General features: G+C 41.5%; 1 protein-coding gene and 1 pseudogene across 1 annotated transcript in view; both read left to right on the forward strand.

Annotated features, from left to right (window-relative positions):
• The window catches only part of Reps2 (RALBP1 associated Eps domain containing 2), a 230,421-nt gene that overhangs the window by 64,431 nt on the left and 142,656 nt on the right, over window positions 1-23,334 (forward strand). The window contains 2 exon segments of the mRNA XM_037198871.1: window positions 13,025-13,148; window positions 21,838-21,986. Of these exon segments, the coding sequence (XP_037054766.1) occupies window positions 13,025-13,148; window positions 21,838-21,986 (273 nt within the window).
• LOC114705726 lies at window positions 3,339-4,092 on the forward strand (annotated as a pseudogene).

Below are 23,334 nucleotides of genomic sequence, written 5' to 3' on the forward strand. Positions count from 1 at the left end.
ACCCTTTTTGATTTATTTTTTCAAGACAGGGTCCTATTATCTGGCTCTGGCTGTCCTAGAACTCATTCTGTAGACTAGGCTGGCCTTGAACTCACAGAGCTCCATCTGTGTCTGCCTCCAGTGCTGGAAATTAAAGGTGTGGGCTACCATGCCTGGCTCTTTTTTGTTTATCTTTTGAGACAGAATCTTATTCTGTAGCTTAGGCTACCCTGAAATTTACTTTGTAGCCCAAGCTGGCCTCCAATTTCTGGTGATCCTCCTAGCTTAGCTTCCTGAGTGCTAACTAAAGGCATGCACCACAGGCCTGGCTTTTGCTTTCGAAAAGCACTAAAAATGTCAGAAAACGAACTATCGGCAAAGCTAATCCTTTGGCTTGTGAGTTAAATCTGAGTTGCCAGACCCAGCAGAAGCTTTATATATATTCTGGCAGTTCATTTGTGTTCACCTGAGGTTTCTCTGCTTCCAGCTGCACAGAACTTCTGTGATTTACAAAGCCCTGAAACTTGGGCCAGAATACTGAAAGTAATTTTCTCCTATAATCTGTGTTGTAATTGCATTTTAATTCAGTTCTAGTGTCAAGACTGCTTGTGTGTATGTGTCGTGTTTCCTTCATTTCATTAGTTTCTGCTGTTTAGGCCAGTGCCTGGCACAGTCTATCCTTAGTAAATTTGACTTCTTCCTGTGGAGCCTGCTCTTTTCTTCTAAATAATGGAGAGGGCCTTTTGTGACTTGGCAGTTCCCTTCATGGCCCACCTCCCCTCTGCTGACCTTTGTGTTGTTGGATCCCTGTTTCTTCTCAGGCATGTGCCAGCTCTGAGGAACCCTTGAATCTGTGGTGATGAATACCCACATGATTGCAGCCATCTGGGCAGCTTGGGAAGCCATGACATTGGCTTGTCAAAGAAGGCCTAGTTGAAAAAAGTCACAAGAGATCAGCATCATCAATGAAGTCATCATACCAGTACCAATTCTCCTCAAATTTAGGTGCATAATAAAAAAATTACTATGGAGTCAAGCATGGTAGCTCACAGCTGCATTCCCAGAGCCCGAGAGGGAGATGAAGGCAGGAGTTTCAGAAATTCAAGCCAGCTACATGAGACCATGTGACTGTCTCAAAGACTGTATTGGATAAGTGCCTGGTGTCCACCATAGCTCTCTTCACTTTAATAGCTTCCTTACTTTGTATACCAGGGATGTTTGCTGGCCTTGCTTAGCTTTGTAGTCTGTGAGCTGTGCAGGTTCTCTCCATCCTTCCACGACCCCCTAGCTGGTGCCTCCCTGAAGTAGCTAGTATCTTGCTGTGGAGGGTCTCCCAAGGATGTTGGGAGTGTGTGTGGGGTATTCACTTCAATGAGATCTACAGAGAAGGGGAGCTGTCTTCTTACTTTCAAGAACTCCTAATATTAGCCAACCTGCTGGTGGATGCAGTTCAGAGTTCTTAGGTTCTACAGCAGCGAGTAGCAGATAGTTGGCTCCAGAGCTTGATCCACCTGCTGACCTCAGACTCAAGAGTGTCAAGCTGCAGTGTTATCCTCAGTTGATGAAATCTGCTCTTGGCTCTGAAGGTGAGGGTTGTGCACTTCACTGCTGAGCTAAAGCGCATGCAGCCTGGACTTTTAACTTGTTGGCATATGGTCCTCTAACTCTATAACCACCTGTGGGCTCTCTCTCTTACCCAAGGGATGTGATAGGTTCAATTTGGGTTGTCTGATATTTTCCTTTTTTTTTTTTACATCCCTCCAGGGTAGCTCAATTTTAATCAGAAGGTTCTCTCTCACGATGGCACCTGGCTACACTGCCTTCCAAATCATATAGAGTACAAAATAGGATAGAGTACTAATCCTATAGGGTACAAAATAGAATTCCTCTCCATTACCGACCCATCTGCTGAAAGAACCAGTTTCATCAAAACCTACAACTAGACTTGAGGCTTGTCACTTGTCCTATGGGTAGGACTGCCAATTTCTTTGCCCCAAAGGCACCTCCACCTGACTTACTTGTGGATGAGGCTTCTGCTTCCCATCCCCTGACATGGGAGCCATTTGATTGGAGCTGTGGAGCTTTTTTTTTGGGGGGGGGGTTGTGTTATTTGCAATGTTTACCTTTCCCATCCAGATAGCTAAGAATAACCTTGAACTCGTGACCCTGCTGTCTCTACCTCCTGAGTGCTGGGATTAAAGGGATATACAACTCTCGGCTTGCCTGTCGCTCTTGTACTTTGCAGTTATTCTAGCACTGCCTTTGTGAATTTCTATAGCTCTTTAAAGCTTCCTTTTAAAATAGAATTTATATTTTCTTTATAATCTATGATCAGGCAGGATTCCAGGTCCTTTAGACTTTAGAAAACTTGTTTGTAAATCAATTCAAAATTTGTTACTTTTTTTTTTTGTTTTTTCAAGATAGGATTTCTTTGTGTAGTTTTGGTGCCTGTCCTGCATCTCACTTTGTAGACCAGGCTAGCCTTGAACTCACAGAGATCTGCCTGGCTTTGCCTTCTGAGTGCTGGGATTAAAGGCTTGTGCTACCACCACTGCCCGGCTCAAAATTTGTTAAAGACTTTAATGTGTAAGACCTGAAACTGCGGCTGGGCTTAGTGGTGTACACCTTTAATATCAGCACTTGGGAGGTAGAGTCAGGCAGATCTCTGTGAATTTGAGGCCAGCCTGGGCTACAGAGTGAGTTCCAGGATAGCCAGGGCTATATAGAGAGACCCTGTATCAACAAACAAACAAACAAAAAATAAACAAACAAACACTCCCCATATATCCCAAAAAACCAACCAACCAACCAACCAACCAAATGAATGAACAACCCTAAAACTCTGAAAATGCTGGAAGCAAACATTTGAAGACAGAGGCAGACAGATGTGTTTTCTGAAAAGCACTTCAGTAGCCCAGGGTATAAGACCAAGAGTTGACAAAGGGATTGTATGAAATTAAAAAGCTTCTGCAAAGCAAAGAAAATAATCAGCAGAATGAAGAGACAGCCTACAGAATGGAAAACAATCTTTTCCAACTATACACCTGACAGGAGATTAATTTCTAGAATCTATAAACACTTCCAAAAATTAAACACCAAACTACCCAAATCATTGAATCAGCAAATAGGCAAGTAAATAGGCAGTTATCAAAGGAAGAAACACAGTGAATAAAATAAAAAAGTATTCAAATGGAAACATTGAGATTCCATCTCACAACAGTCAGAGAGGTAATAAAGAAAACAAATAATACATTCTGGAAAGGATGTGGTAAGAGGAACTGTTATTTACTACTGGAGGGAGTGTAAACTGGTGGTGCCACCACTGTGGAAGTCAGTGTGGAGGTTCCTTAAAAAGCTAAACATGCTTTCCAATCTGCCATCTGCAGTGGATTTCACAAAGATCCTCATGGGGGAAGACTGTAATGCTCAAGGTTGAACCCTCAGACACTATAGAAAATGTAAAGGCCAAGGTTCAGGATGAGGAATGTTTTCCTCCTGATCAGCTAAGGTTGCTCTTTGCTGGCCAGCAGCTGGAAGATGTTGCACTTTGTCTGACTACAGTACTCAAAAGGAGTCTACCCTGCATCCTGTGTTGAGACTTCATGGTGGTGTTGAGGAGAGGAAGAAGTCTCACACCACTCCTAAGAAGAATGAGCAGAAGAGAAATTAAGTTGGCTGTGCTGAAATACTATAAGGTGGATGAAAATGGCAAAATGAGTTGCCTTTGTCGAGAGTGTCCTTCTGGTGAATGTGGTGCTGGAGTTTTCATAGCCAGCCTCTTTAATGGACATTACTGTGGTAAGTATTGTTTGACTTATTGCTTCAACAAACTGGAAGACAAGTAATTGGGTATGAGTTAATGAAACAATAGGAACCGAAAGAAAACTGGGCACTCCAAGGAATCTAAGTCACTGTTTATTGCTGCACTATTCATAATAGCCAAGATATGTAATCAGCCCAAATGTATATCAGCCATCAGCAGGTAAATGGATAAAGAAAATTTTCTTAGCCATAAAGAAGAATCAAATTATGACATTTGTAGGATGGAACTGGCAATCATGTTAAGTGATACAAGCCAAACTTAGAAAGACAATATGTTTTTTTTATCATATGTAGAATCTTGATTTAAACACACACACACACACACACACAAAAAAAAAAAAAAAAAAAAAAAACAAAAAACAAAAAACCAAAAAACAAAAAACAGGAGGGACTATTTTGGAGGTGGTAGGACACCAGCAAGGTGGAGGGAGGAGATATGGAGGAGGGTAGTGAGGGCAAGTAAGAACAAGATACAATGATACAGATGTATGGAAATATCATAATCAAAAACCATTCTTTTATATACTAAGTAAAAAGCTTAATAAAATATAACTTCTAATTATATAAGTTACATTATATAAGTTACAAAAAAGGAAAATGTATTTATTTGATTAGGTTGATAGTCATAGAGTTCACTATCCAGAGATTCAAAACACCATACATTGGGTTTTTCATCATGTCATGAAGAATTAAAAATGCAGTTAGTATATTTATTTGGTGAGCCAGACAAATTAACGGTATGAATACTTTGGGGAAGGGAAAGATGATTTTGAAATGCAAGACATGGGGACAGGATAAAAGCACTTAATGAATAAGACTGATGACCTGAATTCAGTTCCCAGAACCCTCATAAGGGAGTGGATGCAGTGCCAAGCATCTATAATCCCAGCACTCTTAAATTGAGATGGGAGGTAGCTACAGGAGAATTGGCCAGAAGGCCAGCTAGTCTGGAGGATCCAGTGCAACGCAGAAGCAACAAGAGAGACTCTGCCTCAGAAACAAGTGGAGGTGAGAATCAACTCCTGAAAGTTGTTCTCTCACCTCGGCATGATGCACATGCATGCACATGCATACACAAATAAAACCAATTAAAAATACAGGACTTGAGAGACTTCCATCCTTGTAACAGATGTGCTGAGATGCACAACTCAAGGTGGAGGCAGTAAGTACCAGAACAAAAGGTTGAAACCATCCTTTTAGATTATACTCATAGGCATAGAATATTTGGGGAACTTGACAAAGCTTTACAATCCATCTAGTGTGAATACTTTGTTCAAATAGATGAGATCTGAAGCCACAGGACATCAGATGCCTCCTCTACAGTCACCTGGCTAGTCAGTCTTTAGTAAAGGCTGTTGCTTTGCTCTGTGTTGGTAGTTTAGAGAGAAGAGGCCCATGTTTGTGAGTTAAGTCTGGGCTTGGTGAGTGGGAACCCTTGGAGCTTTGTCCTGTTGGACACTTGGTTCTGAAATTGCACTTAATCCCGGATGGAATGGCAATGTTTCTGGTGTATATCTATACCATTTCTTGCTGACATGATGTGTAGCTGTGTCTCTTGCTCTTTATACTTGACTAAATTGTGAAAATGCGACCCAGAACTGTATGAGATATGAAATAATACACAGTAAATTGCTGTTTCCTCCTGTGCTCTTGTTTCTAGAGGCTGTCAGCAGGTTTGGAAGCTTCAACTTCCAGAGATGGCTTATCTCTAAACTATGTGTGTTCACACCCTGCAAGGGAATGATACCCACTGCACGGGAATGTCACCTGCTGAACACCAGGGTTTTTTTTCATTTTCTCAGTTCATCCTGAGGTAAACTGAGGATCCTGAGTACTTCCTCATTCCTTGTTAATTGGTGATCTTTTACAGAAAACAACAGAATCACTCTAGGGCAAGCCAAAAGGGGTGGAGGGTTTAAGGTAAGTCACAGGCTCATTTGGAGAGCTGGAGAAACAGGGTGGGTGGGTTCTGACTTGTTGGAAGCAAAGCTGGGAGCCACACATACTACTCCTGCCAAGTAGAAACCATATGTCCTGATGCCCTGGTGACCTGCAGACACCAGGGATCTGACTGATGATGACTGTTTCTTTCCCCATTCCTCTTCCAGAAAGGCAAAAGTAGAAGCTCTAAGCAGAGTCCCTTTCCTTCCATGTCTCCCTTCAAAGCAGGCTATTGTGGAAATGTATCACCAATGGAGCCTAGGTGGCCTGTTTATATCTCAGCTACATGGGAATCAGAACATTTGGTTTTCAACTTTTGAGCTGGAAGGTGGAACTTGTAATTTGTGAATTTCACTCCAACTATGTGTGGGGTGTGCATGTGCCTGTGTCCATGTGGAGTCCAGAGGTTGATGTCTGTGTGTCCTCTCATTCAGATGTCTTCCTTGATCACTGTCTATTTATTTACTGAAGCCACATCTCCCCTGAATTTGAAGTTCTCATTTTGGCTATTCTAGCTAACTATATTGGCCTGAGAACCCTCTGTCTCTGCTGTCTTAGCACTGGAATTACAGTCAGGTCATTTATGTGGGTGCTAAAGATCTGAACTCTGCTTCTCAGGCTTGCAGAGCAAGCATTTTATCTACTGTGCTATCTCCCTACCTATTGAATAGGTTCCATTCACATTTGCAGTATGACATGCACTTGTTCCAGTTGGTTTCTGTGGAAGTTAATAGTATATAGAAGTCTCTACTTAAAAACTTATGAAAATGTAAAGCAAATGTATAATGAATGAATGAATGGATGAAAATTGGGGTCTGAAGAAAAGGGTGAATGTATGTATTTTCTGTGAATGGAAGTGTTCACAATTTAAGGGGCATCCACCTAGTGTAACTGATTAATTCAAGAAAATCCCCTCTCCACATGGCTTTTGAGAGTACATGAAAGGATATAAAATACAGCTGATTGAGTCACTGTGTTGTTATGTATGGGCTTGATATTCCTTTCTGTAAAGGACCAGATGGTAAGTATTTTGGGATTTTTGGACTAAGTGGCAAAATAAGGCTATTATATAGGTGCTTGTATAACAAGGGAGAAAGGAACTTCCAAAAAGTGTTTATTGACAAATTTTAAAAATAAATTTTTTTTTTTTTAGTTTTTGTGACAGGATCTCATATAGCACAGACTAGCCTTGAACTCACTGTGTATCCCAAGATGACTTTGAGCTTTCAATTCTTTGCCTTTGCCTCCATCTTGTGAATGCTAGGATTACAGGCATATGCTAACACACACACACACACACACACACACACACACACACACACACACACACACAGGTTTGTTTTTTTTTTAATATTTTTCAAGACAGGATTTCTCTGTGCAACAGCCCTAGCTGTCCTGGAACTCACTTTGTAGATCAGGCTGGCCTCAAACTTACAGAAATCTGCCTGCCTCTGCCTCCTGAGTGCTGGGATTAAAGGCATGAACTACCACGTCTGGCTACTACACACAGTTTTATGTGGTACTGGGTATCTAATCTGGAGCTTTTTCATGCAGACTGCCAACTCTACCCATAAAGCTGCATCCTCAGCTAAAACTATTTCAGAAAAATAATTCACATCTACTTGTAAGAAGAATAGAATTAATGTTTCAGGGATAACATTTTCCTTAGCAATATTCTAAGTTAGTATTTTCTTTCATCAAATGGATTGCAAAATGTTCATCTCTAAAGACCAGCTTGTGGGTCATAGACAACCAGTCAGTGGCTAGTGTTGATCTATGGGCAGTAGTTTTTCAGCCTCTGATATAATGGACAGAAGATGAACTTTGAGCCTTATCACATGAAATTTGATACTGTCTTTGAATTTGGGACCTGGAATACCTTAATTAACTTTTTATTAATTGATTTATTTTACATCCTGACCACAATCTCCCCTCCCTCCTCTTCTCTTACTCCCTTTCCCCTCCCCCCAACCCACCCCTCCTCCGTGTTCACTCAGAAAGGGGCAGGCCTCCAGTGGCATCAGCAAAGCATGGCAAATCAGGCTGCCATAAGACCAAGCACCTCTCCCTGTATTCAGGCTATAAATAGGTTCCCAAGAGCCAGCCAAAGCACTGGGGACAACCCTGCTCCCATTACCAGGAGTCCAACAAATAGACCAAGCTACACAACTGTCACATATGTGCAGAGGGCCTAGGTAGGTCCCATGCAGTCTCCCTGGTTGTTGGTTCAGACTCTGAATTCCCGTGAGCCAGGCTAGCCATTTCTGTGAGTTTTCCTCTGATGTCCCTGATCCCCCTGGCTCCTACAATCCCTCCTCTCTTTTCTCAGCAGGACTCCTTGAGCTTGGCCCAGTGTTTGGCTGCGGGTCTCTGAATCTGCCTCTATTAGTCACTGGATGAAGAGTCTCTGATGACAAGCTGGGGTAGTCATGGGGGATAGCCAGTTCAAGCTGTGGCTTCAGCTGCTGCCATCTTACCAAAAGCCACCTACAGATTCAATGTAATCCCCATCAAAAGCCCAACTCAGTTAACTTTTTGACCTGGGAGCTTTATTTGTGTATAACCAGGGAACATTCTATTATAGTGTTACTTGGTGAACATTTTATTGCTGTGCATAAAGTGTAGAAAAAGATCTGCTGTCTGGTATCACACCTAAGCACTGCATGTCTGCTTTCTCTTTAGTGAGGTGGTTTGGTTTAGGCTTATACTATAGTATGACAGACATATTGAGCAATACAATAATAGGTGTTTATCTTTTCTTGCATGGCTTGCTTGAAATGACATTCGAAAGTTTAAATGAACGGAAAAGGGAAAGCCAGCATGTAGTTGACTTGCCTCTTCATTTGTTTTCTAAGGGGTTGGGGTACAGCTTATGAGTGTGTCTTTCAAATTCTCTTCCATATTGTTATTGTTGAGTGTGCCAACTGACATCCGCTGGGATATGCTGAACACAAGAAGGCAGGTCTGTAGAGTGGCAAGGCATCACCAAGTTACTCTGCGTTCTGAATCTCAGGGATAGGATGAATAATGGTGAACAGTTAGGTTTGAACCAGTATTCTCCTGGCTGAATAGGGGGAAGTGGAAGAGTTCACAATCTCTTATATTCTTGTAGGAACTTTTGGCTATATGGTGTGATAAGGCTAAAGCCAATTTAGCAGCTAACTCATAAAAGTAATTACAACAAGAGAGAGAACTCTACGGGCTGTGAAAGCTAACCCAGTAGATGTCCACTGAACAGTAAAAGTGTAGATGAACCACCATGAAGTATGACTCCCAGTGAACAGTCATGACAAAACCATGCCATTGCCTTGTGCTGGGCACTGAGGACATGGAGGATGGGATGGGATGGGATGGGATGCAATGGAAATAGTTAACAGTACCAGTTGTGCAGTTCCCCCTTTGCTTCTTCCTTGCCAGGAAGTGAGATGCTCTGCCTGCCCGATAGCACTCTCGCCCTGACATACTGTCCAAACTGGATTGGAATCACTCAAGATGAGTGAAAGAAGTCTCCCCCGACCCAAGTTGTCTGTGTCAGGTATTTGTCACATCGATGACAAGTCTAGCATAGTGTCATGGAATTGCATAAGGTTTCGGAGATCGTATCAGTCACTGGGTAACGTGAAGAACAAGCCTGGCAGGCGACGAAACAAGGACACATTTGGCTTCTGTGTGGAGGACTCCGTAATGGGTGTTGAGAAAGAGCCTGGTGTCTGCTGTGCCTAGAGTCTTAGTTAGCTTCCGGGTGGGGATTGTTGGAAGGGTGGATCAGCTGGAAGGGTCTCAAAAGCCATCCTCAGGACTGAGTATTACTGGAAGGATGTGAGGAACCTGCGAAGCACTTTGGAACTGAAAAGAGGCCTGGTTCTAATAAGAGACTGTGGGAGGAAGGCTGAGGTGTAGCAGGAATCTTCAAAGTTCTTATTAATAAAGCCAAACCTGAGCCAGGTATTGGGGTGACTGCTGGAAAATCAGAGTGCCAGAACAAGCCACAGCTACCTCACCTTGCCGGATCCTCAGCTGGTCTTGTTTCCTCAGACTGGAGGCCTCTGAGTCCTCATCCAGAAAGGGTCTCAGCTGAACTGCTGCTGGAAAGCCTGAAAGCTTAACCAGCCAAATGCTTCTAGTTTCTGGTCCTCATGCCTTGAATACCTTTCTGCTTTCTACCATCACTCCCTGGGATTAAAGACTCGCTTTCTGGGATTAAAGGCGTGAGTCACCATGCTTGGCTGTATCCTTAAACTCATGGATGTCTGCCTCTGGAATGCTAGGATTAAAGGTGTGTGCTACCACTGCCTATCCTCTATGTTTAATATTGTGGCTGCTCTGTCTCTGACCCCAGATAAGTTTATTAGGGGGGAACACAATACCACCACACTGAGGCACAGTCTAGAGCAGGACTTGAACCTGGTAAGGGAGAGCAGAGTCTGAACTTACCAGCTGCATGAGAGAGCAGGGAGCGGGAGGGAGGAAAGGAGGAAGGGATTTCTTGGAGAATTCTTCTAGCCCCTCCTACTAAGAGTTTAAATTTTTTAGACAATTCTGTGGAGGCCTTTAAAAATACTTGAAAGAGAGAAGCATACTCAAATCTTTGAACTAGTCTAACAATTTATTACCTTTCAGCTAGGAGAGAAAGTATTATTTCAGGCAAACTGGGGCATGTATGGACTGGTTACTTAGCACAGTCACTTAATCTTACAGAATTATGTAGGAGGGAAGCTTTTTAGTGGCCTTCAACCTCCTTTTGGAACCCTGTCAGATTCCTCCCAAAAGGCCAGGGAATTTTTCTGACTTGTAGCCAACGTCCAGTTTAGTGCACATCTGTAAATTGTAAGAAGTTGATTTCATCCATTCCTTTTTTCCATCTCCTGCTTCCCACCTGAGAAAACAAACCCTAGTCCGTAGGTTCTCATTCTATACTGGAAATCTGCAGAGTATGTAATCGAAGACGGAGCCATCAGAGCATGTCACACATTTGGAGTAAACTAAAGAAGAGGAGTGAAGGAGCCAGCTTAGGAAATACCTCCTGCTAACTGAGTAGCTTTCTTCTTTAGATGTCATTAAAATATTTCTACCCACACCTTAGAACTTTTCCACGGAGATCTTTTTTTTTTTTGGGGGGGGGGTCTTTTCGAGACAAGGTTTCTCTGTGTAATATTCCTGGCTGTTCCAAAATTCGCTTTGTAGACTAGGCTGGCCTCAAACTCAGAGATCCACTTGCCTCTGCCTCCTGAATGTTGTGATTAAAGCACCGCCTGGCTTCCATGGAGAATTTAACTAGAAAATACTTTGAGCTTTAATGAATGAAAACAAAAACAAACAAACAAACAAAAACCCAACCAATCCACCAACAAACGAACAAAAACTAAAAATAGCCTGCCTTTTGGATTGAGAAATCTCAGGCTAATGGGCACTGCTCCATAGGTAAAATCCAAAGGTTTTGGATTATTTTCTCTTCCTTGAAGCTTATGTATTTCAGAAAGTTCTTGGCATATCTCTGAGAGGTTTGGAGCACAAAGAAGTATGACATAAGGGCTTACTGCACTTATATGTCTCTATTCTTCTCTGGCTAAAATGCAGAAATTCTAGCACTATACATAAAAATATAGAAACAAATGTAAACAAGTTGGTTTTCTGATGTCAGATAGGGTGAGTCTTAAAGTACCATGATGAATGTTTTCCCAGCAACTTCAGTTACCTGTTGTAAAACACTTCCCAGTTTGAGGTAGTAGTTATAGTAAAGGAATAATTCAAAGTCAATTTGGTAGTAAATCCACACTTTTTAAACAGTTTTTTATTGCATTTTATTTATTAGTTTCATGTGTGGATGCATATGCCATGGATGCCTGGGTCATGGTGTGTAAGTGTGGCGATCAGAGAACAGCCTGTAGAGGTTGGTTCTCTCATTTCTTCATGTAGGGCCTGGAGATAAGACTATGGTGGTCAGGCTTTGCAGCAGGCATCCCTATCTGCTGAAACCCTAAATTCACACTTTTTCAAACGTTATTGTTTACTTTATGAAGTATAGTTCATTTGTTCACCTGCCAAGGACTATAATTTCTTTATATTAGGAATTATCCTGTAAGACAACTATCTTCATACTGAAACAATGCAGATGCTGTTGGCCATGTTCTCCACGTACAGCCTTATCTATAACTTAGGATCTGTGATTTACATATTCATAGAAGTGGACGTACTAGAAAACTCATTTGCATTTTATTTTGAGTGTAAGTTTCATTCTCTTGATTGAGAATTGGGTGTCTATTCTGTGTTAGGAGGGAAAAGAAAGTTGCCTCTGGTCTTGAAGAGAATTTATGTTAATGGGAAGCAGAGCTAAAAAGAGAACTAAGGTAGGATGTGGTAAATGCTGCAATAGACAGTATAGAGATTTGAATTTGGAGAATGAACCGCTATGACCCTCACTCACTTCAACCATTATTAACTCTCGGTTATGCCTGATTTCCCCCACATGCCATGCTTAGTATTCTCTCCCTCTCTTTTTTTGAAGCACATCCAAGACAATGTATCATGGTATAGGGATTTTTAGATATTTGAATAGACTGCTTTCAGAATGCACTCTGAAAATAAACTATTATTCCCAAGATTTTAGGAAGGATCTGTAGAAGAGAAACAGCTGAGTTCAGTCTAGATGTGGAGGGATATGTTCTAATTATAGGTGACAGAATGGGACCAACAGTTACTGCAGTGTTAAGTATTTATGTGCATAGTGTGTTTTTGTTGTTTCTCTGAACAACTCTGAAGTGGGCACCTGAAGTATATTTACTAAAAAGTGACTTTGCCTGAGAACTTTAGGGCTTTGTGCATGGTAGGCAAGTGTGCTACCACTGAGTTCATCCCTAGCTCTTGACTAATTCACATTCAAGTTTGGTAAACCAGGATAATGCATAAGTAGTATAATGACTAATCTGTTCTCTTTTCACTCCAATGACTTTCTAGACTTTGTACATTAGAATCTACCCCCCTAAAGTCATCCCTTCTTTTATAAGCAGAGTAACAGCCATCGTTTGTTATCTTTATTTTTGTCTTCAAAGGAGGAAGAATAATCAGTTCTGAAACATTGTGAGTAGGTAGAAATTAATGACTTGAATAAAAACCATCTAAATCAGAGGAGGGGGGAACCCTCAACCATTGCATACATGTAGGTTCCCAAGGGACTTTTTGGTTAGTTATCCTGTGAAATCCTCAAGGTTTCATTATATAGCTTTGTCTCTTTTTTTCTGTTATGGAGTGGGGTTTTCAGTATCATTTTTCTTGTCTCTTTCAGATCACAGAACTGTGTGGTGCAAAGCGGGTTGGTTATTTTGGTCCAACACAGTTTTACATTGCCCTGAAATTGATTGCTGCAGCACAGTCCGGCCTCCCTGTTCGGACAGAGAGTATTAAATGTGGTGAGTAGCTCACATTTATATGTTTTATTGTCTATAACAGGTTTCTTATTTGTGTGAACTCTTTTTGGTGTATCTAAGGCCTTTCCTGTAAGCTTTTGTGGAATTTCTCCTAGCTTTCTCTACCTTCGTGTTAAGGAAAATAAGAAAACTCATCAGGTAGCTTTGGTTTCTTTTTCTTTTTCAAATGGAGAAAAATTCATAGAGTGAACTAGGATTAGTTAGTTCCTTTAACTGGTGGTTAAGATAGCTTTTGTTCTTTAGTGAGATGAGACTGGGGCAGGAATTCTCTAGCCTGTGGCAAAATAATACCATTCAGTTTAATTTTCCACTTGAGGTAGCAGTAATATCATTCAAGGTTCTGTTAGGGATTAGGGATGGCACACTGAAAGAGTTACATGGAACTGATTGTCCCTCTCTCCCTCCCATTCCTATCTGCTCATCTTTTAATTCCGTGTTCCAGAATGAACTGTTCTGATGACTTGGGGGTTACCAAGATTTTGGCAGAATGAATGTATCCTTTCAAGAGTTCTGCCCTGGTTTTTTGTCCTTTCCCATGTTGGGATGGAACCTAGGGCATCCTCTGCATACGAGACAAGGCTTCTACCACTGAGCTATATCATTAGTCTTCCTGGAGTTCTGAAGATTCAGGTGGTGGCACATGGGGAAGGCATCTTAATCAGTTGTCATTCTAAACTAAATCAATCAGAATTCAGATTCTCTGGAAACTCCTGAGGAAATTTTGCAGAAGTCCTTCTGGACTGCTTATCACCCATCTCAGCTCCCTTGAGAATCACCTGGAGGGCTTTAAACACAAAGTGAAAATATGTGACATTTATATTTAATTAACCTGGTGTCCATCCAGAGCAGTAGGATTTTTTGAGAGCTTTTTTGATTTTTGAGTGATTCTTAAATGAAGCCAAGGTGATAAATTCTCATGAAAGTCATGTGAAACATTTCCAAGAACTTTGCTTACAGTACAAATATATGTTTTACTATATTGGCACGTAGGGCACATCATTTAAGGGAACACTTAATATCAGTATTGTTTAAGTGCTAAATATGCATTTACATGACCCTACCAGTTAATGCCTCCCTAATGTTGATACTAAGCTTTTTGGTATCCTTACCCTGGTTGCAACTGGAGGTAAATGAGTAGCTGAACAGTTTAAGGGGTGGCTGGGAAAACAACTTATGGAACAGAGAGAATTCCTGCTATCTTTCTTTCTGGGGACTGAACTTGAGCATGTATGAGCACTAAGGGAGCGTTAGACAGGATGCAGGGTTGGGTTCTTAACCTTTTTGTGAATACCACGAACCATTTTGGCAAATTGAATCCTTCTTGGGCTTATTTTTCTTTTTTTCTTTTTTTTTTTTGGGCTTATTTTTCTTTTAGGGTCCTTGAAATCAAACCCAGGGCCTTGGGTGTATTAAGGATATGCTTTTCTACTGAGCTCTACCCCAGCCCAGAACAATGTTTCAAATGTGTACAAAGGCATAGGATTGTAAAGGAAACCAATTATCTTTGCATATTCATAACAATATACATACTTCTTTATTAAATGCATTAAATAAAAGACCCCTCAGTGGTTGAACCAGCTGCCATACCTGTAGAGCAGTAATGAGCGTGTATAATAAATACACCAGGCTGTTTACAAGTATAATGACATAAAGAACTGGAAAGCTGCAAGTACTATAATGATGCCATCGGGGCTGGCTGCCTCCATACTTACTGGAAAGAAAGCCTTTAACTGCAGCAGTTAGGGGAGAGGAAACACAGTTGTGGGTTTTCCCGCTCTTTCCCAGGTAACAGACCTCTTGATTTCTTTTCAACAGTCCCCTTGAGATCTCTGAGCTCCAATAGTACAATGGTGTGACTCCTGCTGTCTTCAGGATTGTTTCTCCAAAATGGCTCATGCTCCCTTGGTAGTCTGGCACTATTTGCAAAGGAAGGAGAGAGAACTAGGGGGAAAGAGGAGATATTTATAGCATGAATGTGTTTAATTCTAAAAGTTTTCCCCCCCTATTGTTAGGTGTCCTTTTAGAAAACTTACAATGAATTATGGTTTTGGGTAAAATTCTTCATTGTTGTATTTTGAGGCTGGTTTTCACATTGTATCCCAAACCGGCCTTGAACCATGGCTAGCCAACTGTTTCAGACTCCCAAATGACACCAGGTTTAAAATTCTTGGCAAAGTAAAAATTTGGCAACTTTATGTTGGTCCATGGTGAAATGGTTTTTTTTTTACTGTTCTGTGAAATCACAAGATGTGTGAGCCATGTTATAATTTCCAGCCTACCTTGGCCAACTCAGGGTTGGGACTTTGTACCTTCAGGAGATATTAGCCAGTGTATGCCAACATTTTTGGTTGTCAGAACTGCAGAGAGGGTGCTCTAGGCATCTAGTGGGTAGAGAGCAGGGATGTGATGGTACTAAATGTCCTGCAATGTATGGAACAGGGCCCCTTCCGCCACAACAAAAACCTGTCCAGTCGACTCTGCTTCGATGAAGTGCTGACACTGAGTGGGCTGTGATGCCTGTAGGATGAGAATCAAGCCTTTTTAGGCCCAGTGCACATGCTAACCCTGCCACCTCCCTAGATCCTGAGCATTTCAGTGCCTTTCCCCTCCTCAAACAAGAATTACCTTTTCCAAGAAAAATAGAAGCAGAGATTCTCTGGTCAGACTGAAAGGGTTGGGGAGGTGCGGTCTCTGTGCCCAGCTAATTTGGCAAACCTTCTTTCTCTTTGAAAGCTGGAAGATAAATCTTCTGATTGGGACAAGCAGCTTGGTGCCCTGTGGAAAAGACAACTCCTTAGGGTGGGTGGGATAGGATGGCCACGGGTGGAGTAAGGATCCCAGGAGGTACAGGTGTGGCCAAGTGAGCCTGGTATGTGTGTAATTCCTTCCGGGAGCAGAGATGGACATTTGAATACTGAACGTTATGTTGGGATAACGTTTCCCATTCAGCCTTTCTACCTAATATTCATCTCAATTCTTTTCCTTTTTAAAATTCAGTGGCCCTGCCTGGCGGTGGTGGCGCACGCCTTTAATCCCAGCACTTGGGAGGCAGAGCCAGGCAGATCTTTGTGAATTCAAGGCCAGCCTGGTCTACAGAGCGAGATCCAGGATAGGCACCAAAACTACACAGAGAAACCCTGTCTCGATAAACAAACAAACAAAAATTTCAGTGGTCCTTTTAGCAGCTTCCTTCTCTCCTTCTCAGCCTTCCTATGGGGAGCTAGAGCTGCTTTGGACAGATGCCCCACTGTATGGCTGACCAGTTCTGTGTTCTAGGCATTCCACCTCTCCACACATACCTGTGGTCCTCAGCTCTTGTGTTGCTTCCTCCATCCCTAAAGTTGTCTTCAACCTTATGAGCAGTGCTCTTCACATTTATTTATTTATGCTTGTTATAGGATTCTTTGACAGAATCTTTGATCTTTTAAAAAGTAAATTTACATTTAATGTGTGTGTGTGTGTGTGTGTGTGTGTGCGCGCGCGCGCGCGCGCGCGCGCGCGTATACATGCCAAAGTATTTGTATAGAGGTCAGAGGACAACTTTTGGGAGTTGGTTCTTTCCTTCTACCACATGAGTCCCATGGATCAAACTCAGGTTGTCACAGGCTTGATGACAAGCATCTTTATACACTGAGCCATCTTTGATTCTTTTATCTAGCAAAAGCTCTGGATCTTACCAGGAGACTACACATTGACAGTGGGGAAAAGGAGGAAGGGGACTGGAAAAGAACATGAAAGAAAATTTGGTATTTTAATTTATATATTGCTTTTCCCTCCCTACCCTATCTCTGACATACACACACATACATGCAAATTAATACTCTAGAAATGATCTGTATAAAGTATACCTACATACACAACATCATTTGATTATTTAAGGAAGACTCACTTGCTGCCATTTAACATTATGGTAGTTCTTAGTAAGATACAGATTTCTGAACACAGTGACCCATATTTCCTTGTGGCTTCTCTATTCCAGTATGGTGGCCAATAGCTATGTGTGTCTGCGGAACACTCACAATGTGTGTTGTGCTATGCATTGAGAGTAAAATATGCACGTGAGTTCCAAGAGTTTTCACTAAAAACAAGTGTAAACTGTTTCACTGATACATGTTTCTATTTTGCCTGTGTTCGGAATCAAACCTAGGGACTTGAGCATGCTAGGCAGAGTGATTAATGCCCCTGCTGTGTTACCTCAGCATCCTTCATAATTTTATGTCATCTGTTCAAATGACATGGGATTAAAATAGTTTAAATTAATTTGATTTTTTTTAATTTGTACCGGAGAGCACTTTATAATTTATATTTTTGAAGCTACAGTCTGGGAGTTATCTTCCCAGTGACAAGAGACAGTCTCCCCTGAGCTCCACCTCCCCATCCTGTCCAGGCTGGAGATAATTGAGAGGCAGAAAGCATCATCAGGAGACAGAGCCGTGGGTCTGAAATCTCAGGCGCATATCTCAGACCATTATCAAAAAAAAATAGAGGGAGAGAGACAGGTATTTGGGCTGGTGGGGTGTAGCTCAATGGTATGTTGAAATGATATGTTGAAATGATATGGGATTAAAATAGTTAAAATTAATTTGATTTTTTTTCAAGACAAGGTTTCTCTCTTGCTCTGGCTGTCCTGGAAGTTGATCTATAGATCTGTAGACCAGGCTGGCCTCAAAGTCACAGAGATTTGCCTGCCTCTGGCTTCTAAGTTCTAGGATTAAAGTCATGTACCACCACTGCCCGGCTTAATTTGACCTCTTAAAATTTCAAATAAAATTAAAAATTCTTGTTATAAAATTCATATAGCACACAAGTTCCCATCTTACCCATTTTATGTGTGAAATTCAGTAGTGTTAGGTCTATTCATTTTGGTATACATGCATTTTCTAGTAATTCGCACCTCACGTTGTAAAATTGAAAGTCTGATTAAACAACTACCCATTTCCCCTCATTCCTTATCTCTGGCAATCCCTCTTTATCTTTCTACTTGTATGCATTTTACAGCTTTTTTTTTTTGTTTTTTTGAGACAGGGTTTCTCTGTGTAGCTTTGTGCCTTTCCTGGATCTTGCTCTGTAGCCCAGGCTGGCCTCGAACTCACAAAGATCCACCTGGCTCTGCCTCCTGAGTGCTGGGATTAAAGGTGTGTGCCACCACCGCCCAGCACATTTTACTACTCTTGATGTAAGTGGAATCATACGATATTTGTTTCCTGTGACCAACTTATTTCACTTTAATGTTTTTCTTTTTTGTGCTCTCTCTTCCTGTGCATGTGTGTTGCATGCATGAAGTGTCTGTGTGTGCACACTTATACATGTGTAAGTGGAGGCCCATGCCATCTGTCATTCTCTATCACTGTCCACTTTATTGATCTGAGACAGGGTCTCTCATTAAACTGGAGAATGCTTGCTCTTTCGTCTAGACATCTGGCCAGCAATTTATTAGGATACTTCTGTCTCCTTCCATAGTGCTGGAGTTACAGGCACACACACAGCCATGCCCAGGATTTTACATAGGTTCTGGGGATTAGAAGTAATTCTGGAGAAGTGCCCATAACCAAGGTTGGGGAATGTGTGGAGTGACAGGATCCTTAAGCGTATCTGGGAGTCCTGGTACAGCTGTTAACATTTGTAATGTTACACTCGTATTCCATTGTTCTTTGGATCAAATGCCAGCAAAGCACTGGCTGGGGAGATTAGAAATACCAAGAATCTCTTGGCCTTTTTCCTGAAGAAATCTTTGAAGTAGAGTTATGTTTTTATGGTTGGACCAAGATAGAAAGTATTTTGTATATTCTTGTCCTATGTTTTAGATCCATTTTGCAGAATGAGTTGAAAGACAGAGTTTTAGTCACAGGATTGGCTTCTGTGTGATTCACTAAGGCCCTGGAGTTCTTCTTTACCTTTTTGCTCAGGTCCTCATTGATTGCAGAGAAAGTGGGCTTAACCCATTGAGCAATCTCCCCAGCTTATCATTTTTTAAAAAAATGCTAGGGGGCTGGAGAGATGACTCAGCAGTTAAGAACATTTTCTGCTCTTAATTTGTTTCCCATGTGTTAATTTAATTAAGTTTTGGAGACAAGCTTCTAAGCAGCTACTACAAAAGGACCTCTTGTGATTGTTAGGGAAGGGCAGCTCAGCCTTCCCACTTCCCCCAAGCTGGAGATTAGGGTAGGGGTGGAGTATGCCAGTCATATCCTGTAATAGGTAGGGGCTGAGGGGTGCAGGGAGAACCTGAAGGCCATCATCTGCTTTGATATGTTCAATAGGCACCTCAGCCATTTGTCCTGGGTTTGAGACCTAACAGAAATCACTGTGTCTTAGGGTTTCTGCTGCTGCAACAAAACAATGACCAAAAAACAAGTTGGAGAGGTAAGGGTTTATTTATCTTACACTTCCACATCATAGTTCATCACCAAAGGAAGTCAGGACAGGAACTCAAGCAGGGCAGGAACCTGGAGGCAGGAGCTGATGCAGAGACCATGGAAGGGAGCGGCTTGCTCCTTATGGCTTGTTCTGCTAACCTTCTTATAGAACCCAGGACCACCAGCCCAGGATGGCACCGCCCACCATGGGCTGGGCTCTCCCATCAATCACTAAGAAAATGCCCTAAAGCTGGATCTCATGGAGGCATTTTCTCAACTGAGGCTCCCTCCTCTCTGAAGACTCTAATTTGTGTCAAGTTGATACAAAACCAGCCAGTACACTCGGCATACATCACTATAGAGTAGGTGCTTTATTTATTTTGTTTTCTAATAAAATTTCACCATCGAATTCTGTGTACAGATAACAAAGAAAATTATTGAGACCAAAGACTTAAAGACTTTTACTTTTTTAATAGCTTGTAGCAGCTTCAGGGAGATGATACTGTCATGATAAGAGATGGTTACAATTCTAAGTGAGAGCTGTTTAAAAGTCATAGGACTGAAGAAAGTACAGGAAGAATTCAGCTGTATTTTGTCTTTCACTGTTTGGTGTCCATCTGGAGGCAAACGCTTGTTTCCTAGGCAAATGATTGTGGAGAAATGCCATAACCAAAGTGGAAGAATGTGTGAAGTGACAGGATCCTTAAGGGTATCTGGGAGTCCTGGTACAGCTGCTAACATTCGTAATGCTACACTCGTATTCCATTGTTCTCTGGACCAAATGCCAGCAAAGCACTGGCTGGGGAGATTAGAAACTGATTTTTTTCTTGAAGAAGTACTTTAAGTAGACTAATGGACTGATGGTCAGGCCAGAGTAGAAAAAGTATTTTGTATGCTCTTGTCCTATATTTCTAGATCTATTTGTCAGACCCCGTTGAAAGAGATATTTCTGTGAACAGCACCACAGGACTGGCTTCTGTGTGACTCACTAAGACTCTAGAGTTTCTTTTACCTTTTTCCTTTTGAAATCCATTTCTGCCTTCAGTGCTGGAGAGCTGCCCATGGCTTGGAAACATTAAAACATTAAAAATGGTGACCATCTTTCTTTAGAGAGGAATCTCGATTTAAGTTTTCAGATTGATTTATCTCTTTATGACTCTTGGGCCCTTAGCTGATGGATCCCACAGGGATTTGTCATAATTGCCCCCTTCTTTGAATCAAATGTGGACATAGCAACTAAAAATAAACATGTGGATATTAGAGAACCAGGGGCCTTCTTTGCCCAGGGAATAGCATACTTGCTGTTGCTAAGATGTTTCCTGGCTTTAGCACAGCATCCATCATGGGAAGCACAGCTGTGTTTTTGGAGTGGAGGGATGACAGAAGTGCAAAGACACACTGGGAATTATCCTGAACAATGGCTCCAGATGCAAATCATTATGCCTAATCCACAATATTATCCTTATTTGTGTGGCTCTTTGTGTCATGTGCTTATGTGTGACTTGCTGTTTCCAGAATAGTTCTGTCAGAATTTGAAAGATAAGGAAATATGCCAGACAGCTCTCTGTCGCACTGTGAGTGGCCAATGGTTTTGTCTTTAGAATCTGTGTAAATGTTAGAGCAATTGATCTGACTTCATAACACTTTCCTCATTATGCTATCAACAGGCAACCAGAGATTGAGTGTGAAAACTCATAAGAGGATTATATTGAGTGGGCAACTATTCAATCCAGTAAGTTGCCCCAGGAAGGGGGTGGACATTAATGTAGGGAGCTCTTAAGAACCAGCTTGCTTGGGTTCAAACCGTGTCTTGCCCAGAGATTAGTTGTGTGGTCCTGGGGGACATTATGTAGCTTTCCCACACCAGTTTCCATAGCTGTAAAGGGAGTTGCTAATGCTAGTTTATCTTACAGAATTGCCGTGAAGATAGCTGGGTTGGTATTTGCAGGCCCCTAACCCTGCATCTGGTGTATTTAAGCATTTATAAACCTTGCTGCCTATCATTGCCTCTTGTTTTGATAAAATTCACATCCTTTTTCTGCAGGATCAAGTGGGAGGTAGTCCCAAACCTGAATTTGTTCTGTGGTGATTGTTCAGTATGGAAAATGTTAAGCTGGAATATCTTGGTTATGCATTACATTTTTTTCTCATGACATTATTATAGGAGTCTGCATTGTGTCTGAACTAAAATTTAAACTATATTTAGTGCTCTGAAATTTTCCCTCGAAAATTGATTTCTTTTTGGCCATTGAGCTCCCCTTTTTGCAGTCTTAAGATACAGCCTCACTTAAGCCTTTCTGCCTCTGCTTCTAAAGAACTGCCTCTGCCTCGCTTTGTGCCGTCAAAGAGTGATGGTGAGGTACGCTTTGGGAACCCAGCTGAGCTGCCCGGGAAGAAGGTTCAGATTCCATATTTAAGCACCGAGAAAAAGCCCCTCAGAAGAATGGACGACGAGGATAAACAGGTGAGAGTGTGATTCGGCATGTTCAGCCAATTCTGACCGTGAAGCCTCATGGAGTACAGCCTCTGGTCTGTTGCCAAACTCCCAGCAAATCTTGCCATCTGGAACACAATTACAGATTTGGAAGTGAGCCAGGAAAGTTTTCTTGCAGCAAGAAGAAGCTGACACATAGGAATTACTGCTAGCCACCCACTGGCCCTTTAGAATCTGCCTTAGTATAGAATTGTGCCTCAAACAATGCTGTTGATTTAATATACTTATTTGATTTCTCTAGGTCAGTGGTTTTCTAAATAGGTTCGTTGACATGTAACTTCTAAAACAACATGGAAACAAACAACAAAGCTAAAACCAAAGAGAAGAAACATAACTTCTAGAAGTTAGCAAGTGCTCCCTTCCAAAAAGAATCTCCAAACAATTCTCTGATTAAACGTGTTTGGAAAGTATGTCCTCATGTCCCATTCATAGGGGAAAGACTAAGTCATCGGCCTTGGAAATTAAGAGTGCATATCGACAGGCAGGTTCTATTGTAAAGAGACCTGGAGATCTGTTTACCAAACTCTTTTTTACCAGGGAATCATTTCTTGGGAAACACGTGGAATGGCATCTCAGTAAATGCTCTTACCCACTTAGCAGGCTTGGAACCAGAATATGGAGAATGGACTTTTAAAATCAGGCCACTGATTGCAGTCATCAGGTGGTGGTTAATAAAGACAAAAGGATGCCATTAGAGTGGGCCTTTTAGGAAGAGACAAACAGTTTTCATATTAGGAAATCCCAAGGACATCATGATATAACTCATGCTTCTGATAAAGAGCCTTACAGAGAAGTCGGATTATATTTAATATTATCTGCTGTAAGGTAAAGGAACATGCTGTATTTTAGGAAGAATTGAATCAAGATGTTTTTTAAAATGCAGTAAATATTAAAGGGTTATACTAGAAAATAACTTACATGGTTTGCTTCGATGGTCTTGTATATTCAAGGTTGCAGGTTTATTTTTTATTTTTATTTTTTGACACAGTTTCCTCTATAAAGCCCAGGCTGGCATCAGACTTACATGGTCTTCCTGCCTTCTGAATGCTGGGATTATAGGTGTGCTTCATTATGCCTGGCCTGAGTTTATATGTTTATATGTTTATAGTTAAAAGAAGCATAGCTCATTTTGTTAACTCCACATAATGTTGCTTTAGTCATTTAAGTGGTGTGTTAGAGAGACATAGGAATTTGTACTAAGTATACTTTGGTATGTGTTTACACCAGCATTTCGAGAGGACTGAGGATTCACTGTCCCACAGTGGCAGATTTCCTGGAAGTTCCCAAGTCTAGGCTCTTATCTCAGATTTCGTGTTTG

Source organism: Peromyscus leucopus, chromosome X, assembly GCF_004664715.2.
Source record: "Peromyscus leucopus breed LL Stock chromosome X, UCI_PerLeu_2.1, whole genome shotgun sequence".
Classification (NCBI taxonomy): Eukaryota; Metazoa; Chordata; class Mammalia; order Rodentia; family Cricetidae; genus Peromyscus; species Peromyscus leucopus.